Genomic DNA, 9,238 nt, shown 5'->3' with positions numbered 1-9,238 from the left:
AAAAAAAAGTTAAATTACCCCCACCCCCACCCCCCATTATTTACTTGTATATGTCCCTGTTGTTCAGCAATGTTTGCCCGCGATATCAAGATTCAGTTTACGATGTTGAGCCTACCAGAGTTTTATTCATTTATTTTATTCAAACTATTAGGGATATTTTCTTGATGCTAACAAATATCACCAAATACGCTATAACACAGGTGGCAAAGTGGCTTTCCCTGAGGGCCACATGGCAGTTATGTTTGGCCCCAGAGGGCCTTTTCGAACAGTCAATATTACACCATTTTTTTAATGCTGCATTCTATTAGTAGATTTTTTTCAACTAAAATGTAAAAAAAATATGGTAAGTTGCAATAATTTCACCTCACAATGTAGTTTGTATTACTGTAAATGGAAAAACAGTACTGCTGTTTTTATGGTTAAAAAAGGAAGCTCAATTGCCAGAATATTACTATAAAATTTACATTTGTTTTTTTTACTATGGATTAAAAAACTGCAATTTTGCAATAACATTTTTGCACTTGAGCTGCCAGTTTTTTTTTTTTTTTTTGTTTGTTTTTTTACCACAAATCAACAAGTGTATATTTTTTTGTGTATTACTGTAAATGCCAAAACGGCATCACAGTTAATTACCGTAAAAAAAAAAAAAAGTACCGTTTTTTTCATTTGGAGAAAAATGCTGTAAAAATTTCACAATTTGACCATGAAATCTATTGCTACTTTTCCATTGCACAATTTGATGGATCACTTGCTTTGAAAGCAGCTTCTGGCCTCTGTCACTGAGGAGATGATCAAGTTCAAAACTTGCTTTAATACCAACAAATTGTCTCTGAATTTAAAGAAGACTCTTTAGCAAAGGCAAAAGTAATATACCCATCGGGATTGTTATTGATGATACACCAATAGAATACGTTCAACAAAATTCATTCTTAGGAGTGGTAATAGATGAAAATATATCATGGAAGCCTCATATAAGTTACCTGAGGACAAAAGTTGCTAAATGTGTTGGAATGATGAGGAGATGATGTCATTATTGAACACCAATGCTCTGCTGTCATTCATTTATTATGTCGTATTTAAACTATTGTGTTGAAGTCTGGGGAAATTGTTCTAAATGTCATCTACAGCCTTTAGTCACTCTGCAGAAAAAGGCCATTAGGATTGTGTCCAATGTTCACTACACACATCATACAAATACACTATTCATGGACTTAAAGCAACTTCAACTGCACCATGTCATCAACTTGAAAACTGCTCAAATGATGTTTAGGGCATCCCAAAACTCTCTACCATCCAATATACACAACCTATTCCAGGATAGAAACTCTCTACCATCCAATATACACAACCTATTCCAGGATAGAAACTCTCTACCATCCAATATACACAACCTATTCCAGGATAGAAACTCTCTACCATCCAATATACACAACCTATTCCAGGATAGAAACTCTCTACCATCCAATATACACAACCTATTCCAGGATAGAAACTCTCTACCATCCAATATACACAACCTATTCCAGGATAGAAACTCTCTACCATCCAATATACACAACCTATTCCAGGATAGAAACTCTCTACCATCCAATATACACAACCTATTCCAGGATAGAAACTCTCTACCATCCAATATACACAACATATTCCAGGATAGAAACTCTCTACCATCCAATATACACAACCTATTCCAGGATATAAACTCTCTACCATCCAATATACACAACCTATTCCAGGATAGAAACTCTCTACCATCCAATATACACAACCTATTCCAGGATAGAAATTCTCTACCATCCAATATACACAACATATTCCAGGATAGAAACTCTCTACCATCCAATATACACAACATATTCCAGGATAGAAACTCTCTACCATCCAATATACACAACCTACTCCAGGATAGAAACTCTCTACCATCCAATATACACAACATATTCCAGGATAGAAACTCTCTACCATCCAATATACACAACCTACTCCAGGATACAAACTCTCTACCATCCAATATACACAACCTATTCCAGGATAGAAACTCTCTACCATCCAATATACACAACCTACTCCAGGATAGAAACTCTCTACCATCCAATATACACAACCTACTCCAGGATAGAAACTCTCTACCATCCAATATACACAACCTATTCCAGGATAGAAACTCTCTACCATCCAATATACACAACATATTCCAGGATAGAAACTCTCTACCATCCAATATACACAACCTATTCCAGGATAGAAACTCTCTACCATCCAATATACACAACCTACTCCAGGATAGAAACTCTCTACCATCCAATATACACAACATATTCCAGGATAGAAACTCTCTACCATCCAATATACACAACATATTCCAGGATAGAAACTCTCTACCATCCAATATACACAACCTACTCCAGGATAGAAACTCTCTACCATCCAATATACACAACCTACTCCAGGATAGAAACTCTCTACCATCCAATATACACAACCTATTCCAGGATAGAAACTCTCTACCATCCAATATACACAACCTATTCCAGGATAGAAATTCTCTACCATCCAATATACACAACATATTCCAGGATAGAAACTCTCTACCATCCAATATACACAACCTATTCCAGGATAGAAACTCTCTACCATCCAATATACACAACATATTCCAGGATAGAAACTCTCTACCATCCAATATACACAACCTATTCCAGGATAGAAACTCTCTACCATCCAATATACACAACCTATTCCAGGATAGAAACTCTCTACCATCCAATATACACAACCTATTCCAGGATAGAAACTCTCTACCATCCAATATACACAACCTATTCCAGGATAGAAACTCTCTACCATCCAATATACACAACCTATTCCAGGATAGAAACTCTCTACCATCCAATATACACAACATATTCCAGGATAGAAACTCTCTACCATCCAATATACACAACCTATTCCAGGATAGAAACTCTCTACCATCCAATATACACAACCTATTCCAGGATAGAAATTCTCTACCATCCAATATACACAACATATTCCAGGATAGAAACTCTCTACCATCCAATATACACAACATATTCCAGGATAGAAACTCTCTACCATCCAATATACACAACCTACTCCAGGATAGAAACTCTCTACCATCCAATATACACAACATATTCCAGGATAGAAACTCTCTACCATCCAATATACACAACCTACTCCAGGATACAAACTCTCTACCATCCAATATACACAACCTATTCCAGGATAGAAACTCTCTACCATCCAATATACACAACCTACTCCAAAAATAGAAACTCTCTACCATCCAATATACACAACCTACTCCAGGATAGAAACTCTCTACCATCCAATATACACAACCTATTCCAGGATAGAAACTCTCTACCATCCAATATACACAACATATTCCAGGATAGAAACTCTCTACCATCCAATATACACAACCTATTCCAGGATAGAAACTCTCTACCATCCAATATACACAACATATTCCAGGATAGAAACTCTCTACCATCCAATATACACAACATATTCCAGGATAGAAACTCTCTACCATCCAATATACACAACCTACTCCAGGATAGAAACTCTCTACCATCCAATATACACAACCTACTCCAGGATAGAAACTCTCTACCATCCAATATACACAACCTATTCCAGGATAGAAACTCTCTACCATCCAATATACACAACCTATTCCAGGATAGAAATTCTCTACCATCCAATATACACAACATATTCCAGGATAGAAACTCTCTACCATCCAATATACACAACCTATTCCAGGATAGAAACTCTCTACCATCCAATATACACAACATATTCCAGGATAGAAACTCTCTACCATCCAATATACACAACCTACTCCAGGATAGAAACTCTCTACCATCCAATATACACAACATATTCCAGGATAGAAACTCTCTACCATCCAATATACACAACCTATTCCAGGATAGAAACTCTCTACCATCCAATATACACAACCTACTCCAGGATAGAAACTCTCTACCATCCAATATACACAACCTACTCCAGGATAGAAACTCTCTACCATCCAATATACACAACATATTCCAGGATAGAAACTCTCTACCATCCAATATACACAACCTATTCCAGGATAGAGATGCTCACCATAGTTACAGTCCAAGAGGAAACAATAAATTATATTTGCCTAAATTTAGAACAACTTTAAAATCAATGTGCATTTCAGTGTGTGGAGTCAGTCTGTGGAACAACTTAGGGGACCAGTTCAAAAGCTGTTCTAACATGATTACATTTAAACAACTTAGGGGACCAGTTCAAAAGCTGTTCCAACATGATTACATTTAAACAACTTAGGGGACCAGTTCAAAAGCTGTTCTAACATGATTATATTTAAACAACTTAGGGGACCAGTTCAAAAGCTGTTCCAACATGATTACATTTAAACAACTTAGGGGACCAGTTCAAAAGCTGTTCTAACATGATTACATTTAAACAACTTAGGGGACCAGTTCAAAAGCTGTTCTAACATGATTATATTTAAACAACTTAGGGGACCAGTTCAAAAGCTGTTCCAACATGATTACATTTAAACAACTTAGGGCACCAGTTCAAAAGCTGTTCTAACATGATTACATTTAAACAACTTAGGGGACCAGTTCAAAAGCTGTTCTAACATGATTACATTTAAACAACTTAGGGGACCAGTTCAAAAGCTGTTCTAACATGATTACATTTAAACAACTTAGGGGACCAGTTCAAAAGCTGTTCTAACATGATTACATTTAAACAACTTAGGGGACCAGTTCAAAAGCTGTTCTAACATGATTACATTTAAACAACTTAGGGGACCAGTTCAAAAGCTGTTCTAACATGATTACATTTAAACAACTTAGGGGACCAGTTCAAAAGCTGTTCTAACATGATTATATTTAAACAACTTAGGGCACCAGTTCAAAAGCTGTTCTAACATGATTACATTTAAACAACTTAGGGGACCAGTTCAAAAGCTGTTCTAACATGATTACATTTAAACAATTTAGGGGACCAGTTCAAAAGCTGTTCCAACATGATTACATTTAAACAACTTAGGGGACCAGTTCAAAAGCTGTTCTAACATGATTACATTTAAACAATTTAGGGGACCAGTTCAAAAGCTGTTCCAACATGATTACATTTAAACAACTTAGGGGACCAGTTCAAAAGCTGTTCTAACATGATTACATTTAAACAACTTAGGGGACCAGTTCAAAAGCTGTTCTAACATGATTACATTTAAACAACTTAGGGGACCAGTTCAAAAGCTGTTCTAACATGATTACATTTAAACAACTTAGGGGACCAGTTCAAAAGCTGTTCTAACATGATTACATTTAAACAACTTAGGGGACCAGTTCAAAAGCTGTTCTAACATGATTACATTTAAACAACTTAGGGGACCAGTTCAAAAGCTGTTCTAACATGATTACATTTAAACAACTTAGGGGACCAGTTCAAAAGCTGTTCTAACATGATTATATTTAAACAACTTAGGGCACCAGTTCAAAAGCTGTTCTAACATGATTACATTTAAACAACTTAGGGGACCAGTTCAAAAGCTGTTCTAACATGATTACATTTAAACAATTTAGGGGACCAGTTCAAAAGCTGTTCCAACATGATTACATTTAAACAACTTAGGGGACCAGTTCAAAAGCTGTTCTAACATGATTACATTTAAACAATTTAGGGGACCAGTTCAAAAGCTGTTCCAACATGATTACATTTAAACAACTTAGGGGACCAGTTCAAAAGCTGTTCTAACATGATTACATTTAAACAACTTAGGGGACCAGTTCAAAAGCTGTTCTAACATGATTATATTTAAACAACTTAGGGCACCAGTTCAAAAGCTGTTCTAACATGATTACATTTAAACAACTTAGGGGACCAGTTCAAAAGCTGTTCTAACATGATTACATTTAAACAATTTAGGGGACCAGTTCAAAAGCTGTTCCAACATGATTACATTTAAACAACTTAGGGGACCAGTTCAAAAGCTGTTCTAACATGATTACATTTAAACAACTTAGGGGACCAGTTCAAAAGCTGTTCTAACATGATTACATTTAAACAACTTAGGGGACCAGTTCAAAAGCTGTTCTAACATGATTACATTTAAACAACTTAGGGGACCAGTTCAAAAGCTGTTCCAACATGATTACATTTAAAAGACTGTTTAAAAAAGAAGTACTGAAGAAGTACGAGGAGGAAAGAGAGTGATGTCCTCAGCACAGAGCGGTGGGAGAGGTGTGTGTGTGTGTGTGTGTGTGTGTGTGTATATGTGTGTGTGTGTGTGTGTGTGTGTGTGTGTGTGTGTGTGTGTGTGTGTTGTCTCGTCTTGTCTCATAGTAACAGTGGTACTATTGTACTGTTAGTGTTACTATTGTATTGTTAGTGTACAGGAGCTTTTCTTGTTTTTGTTTGTATATTATTGTTCTTGTATTATATTGTTTATGTTAAATGTGGAGTGAGTGAAAGGGGTTGGGATATTATAAACATCTGCTTCATCCAACCCCTTTTCAAGCCTTGCATAATCTGCCAAAATGTAAAAAAAAAAAGTGTGTTGTTGTATTGTGCAGGTTTGAAATAAATACTTCAATTCAATTCAAATCATAATTATTAGTATTTATTTATATTTAAAAAATGGTTTGAATGTTGCTTAATATATTTTTGCATAATTAGACAATATTGAAGTTCACAACATTTGCGATTACATGGAGTACATATATTTTTTTCTCCAAAATAGAAAGAAAGAATACATTTAGTAAGAAAAGTTATTGATACATGTTATTTCCAGGCTTTCCAGGGCCAAATAAAATGAAGTGGCGGGCCACATCTGGCCCCCGGGCCTTGACTTTGACACTTGTGCGCTATAATGTGGTCATCCGTGTCAAAAAAAGCACTTGGCTTTCCTGCACAACAACAACAACAACAACCAAGCTTTTAGTTTCTGTTATGGACCAACAATCATAATATTTATCACTAGGACTGAACATGGCGTTAGTTTGTGGCTTTTGGGGGCTGGTAATCTTGCCAGCTTCGTTGTCTTTTGTTGTGGTGTTGGTTGGCTTGTCGGGTGTCGGCCCGGGCCTGCCCTCGCCTCATTCCCGCCCAGTGTCGTGCCGCCGTCTAGGTGCCGGCTTGTCGGGTGTCGGCCCGGGCCTGCCCTCGCCTCATTCCCGCCCAGTGTCGTGCCGCCGTCTAGGTGCCGGCTTGTCGGCTGTCGGCCCGGGCCTGCCCTCGCCTCATTCCCGCCCAGTGTCGTGCCGCCGTCTAGGTGCCGGCTTGTCGGGTGTCGGCCCGGGCCTGCCCTCTCCTCATTCCCGCCCAGTGTCGTGCCGACGTCTAGGTGCTGGCTTGTCGGGTGTCGGCCCGGGCCTGCCCTCGCCTCATTCCCGCCCAGTGTCGTGCCGCCGTCTAGGTGCCGGCTTGTCGGGTGTCGGCCCGGGCCTGCCCTCTCCTCATTCCCGCCCAGTGTCGTGCCGCCGTCTAGGTGCTGGCTTGTCGGGTGTCGGCCCGGTCCTGCCCTCGCCTCATTCCCGCCCAGTGTCGTGCCGCCGTCTAGGTGCCGGCTTGTCGGGTGTCGGCCCGGTCCTGCCCTCGCCTCATTCCCGCCCAGTGTCGTGCCGCCGTCTAGGTGCCGGCTTGTCGGGTGTCGGCCCGGTCCTGCCCTCGCCTCATTCCCGCCCAGTGTCGTGCCGACGTCTAGGTGCTGGCTTGTCGGGTGTCGGCCCGGGCCTGCCCTCGCCTCATTCCCGCCCAGTGTCGTGCCGCCGTCTAGGTGCCGGCTTGTCGGGTGTCGGCCCGGGCCTGCCCTCTCCTCATTCCCGCCCAGTGTCGTGCCGCCGTCTAGGTGCCGGCTTGTCGGGTGTCGGCCCGGTCCTGCCCTCGCCTCATTCCCGCCCAGTGTCGTGCCGCCGTCTAGGTGCCGGCTTGTCGGGTGTCGGCCCGGTCCTGCCCTCGCCTCATTCCCGCCCAGTGTCGTGCCGCCGTCTAGGTGCCGGCTTGTCGGGTGTCGGCCCGGGCCTGCCCTCGCCTCATTCCCGCCCAGTGTCGTGCCGCCGTCTAGGTGCCGGCTTGTCGGGTGTCGGCCCGGGCCTGCCCTCGCCTCATTCCCGCCCAGTGTCGTGCCGCCGTCTAGGTGCCGGCTTGTCGGGTGTCGGCCCGGGCCTGCCCTCGCCTCATTCCCGCCCAGTGTCGTGCCGCCGTCTAGGTGCCGGCTTGTCGGGTGTCGGCCCGGGCCTGCCCTCGCCTCATTCCCGCCCAGTGTCGTGCCGCCGTCTAGGTGCCGGCTTGTCGGGTGTCGGCCCGGGCCTGCCCAATCCTCATTCCCGCCCAGTGTCGTGCCGCCGTCTAGGTGCCGGCTTGTCGGCTGTCGGCCCGGGCCTGCCCTCGCCTCATTCCCGCCCAGTGTCGTGCCGCCGTCTAGGTGCCGGCTTGTCGGGTGTCGGCCCGGGCCTGCCCTCTCCTCATTCCCGCCCAGTGTCGTGCCGCCGTCTAGGTGCCGGCTTGTCGGGTGTCGGCCCGGTCCTGCCCTCGCCTCATTCCCGCCCAGTGTCGTGCCGCCGTCTAGGTGCCGGCTTGTCGGGTGTCGGCCCGGGCCTGCCCTCGCCTCATTCCCGCCCAGTGTCGTGCCGCCGTCTAGGTGCCGGCTTGTCGGGTGTCGGCCCGGGCCTGCCCTCGCCTCATTCCCGCCCAGTGTCGTGCCGCCGTCTAGGTGCCGGCTTGTCGGGTGTCGGCCCGGGCCTGCCCTCGCCTCATTCCCGCCCAGTGTCGTGCCGCCGTCTAGGTGCCGGCTTGTCGGGTGTCGGCCCGGGCCTGCCCTCGCCTCATTCCCGCCCAGTGTCGTGCCGCCGTCTAGGTGCCGGCTTGTCGGGTGTCGGCCCGGGCCTGCCCAATCCTCATTCCCGCCCAGTGTCGTGCCGCCGTCTAGGTGCCGGCTTGTCGGGTGTCGGCCCGGGCCTGCCCTCGCCTCATTCCCGCCCAGTGTCGTGCCGCCGTCTAGGTGCCGGCTTGTCGGGTGTCGGCCCGGGCCTGCCCTCGCCTCATTCCCGCCCAGTGTCGTGCCGCCGTCTAGGTGCCGGCTTGTCGGGTGTCGGCCCGGGCCTGCCCTCGCCTCATTCCCGCCCAGTGTCGTGCCGCCGTCTAGGTGCCGGCTTGTCGGGTGTCGGCCCGGGCCTGCCCTCGCCTCATTCCCGCC

General features: G+C 44.4%; 1 protein-coding gene across 15 annotated transcripts in view; it reads right to left on the bottom strand.

Moving 5' to 3' along the window:
* Positions 1-49: 49 nt before the first annotated feature.
* The window catches only part of LOC133644576 (receptor expression-enhancing protein 6-like), a 28,376-nt gene continuing 19,187 nt past the window's right edge, over positions 50-9,238 (bottom strand). Inside the window, exons 1-4 of one of the 15 annotated variants that reach the window (XM_062039176.1) lie at positions 3,325-7,503; positions 2,904-3,281; positions 1,854-2,693; positions 50-1,769 (exon numbers count right to left, since the gene is read on the bottom strand). In XM_062039176.1, coding sequence (XP_061895160.1) covers positions 1,256-1,769; positions 1,854-2,693; positions 2,904-3,281; positions 3,325-4,082 — 2,490 coding nt within the window. In that variant the 5' untranslated portion in view covers positions 4,083-7,503 and the 3' untranslated portion in view covers positions 50-1,255. Of the gene's footprint in view, positions 2,801-2,903; positions 3,282-3,324; positions 7,504-9,238 lie in introns of those variants that run through there. The other 14 variants (XM_062039173.1, XM_062039178.1, XM_062039181.1 and 11 more) reach the window with 14 other exon arrangements.

Source organism: Entelurus aequoreus, linkage group LG27 (assembly GCF_033978785.1).
Source record: "Entelurus aequoreus isolate RoL-2023_Sb linkage group LG27, RoL_Eaeq_v1.1, whole genome shotgun sequence".
Taxonomy (NCBI): domain Eukaryota; kingdom Metazoa; phylum Chordata; class Actinopteri; order Syngnathiformes; family Syngnathidae; genus Entelurus; species Entelurus aequoreus.
Note: the sequence above shows the minus strand (reverse complement) of the source record. Positions and strands in the feature narration are given on the sequence as shown.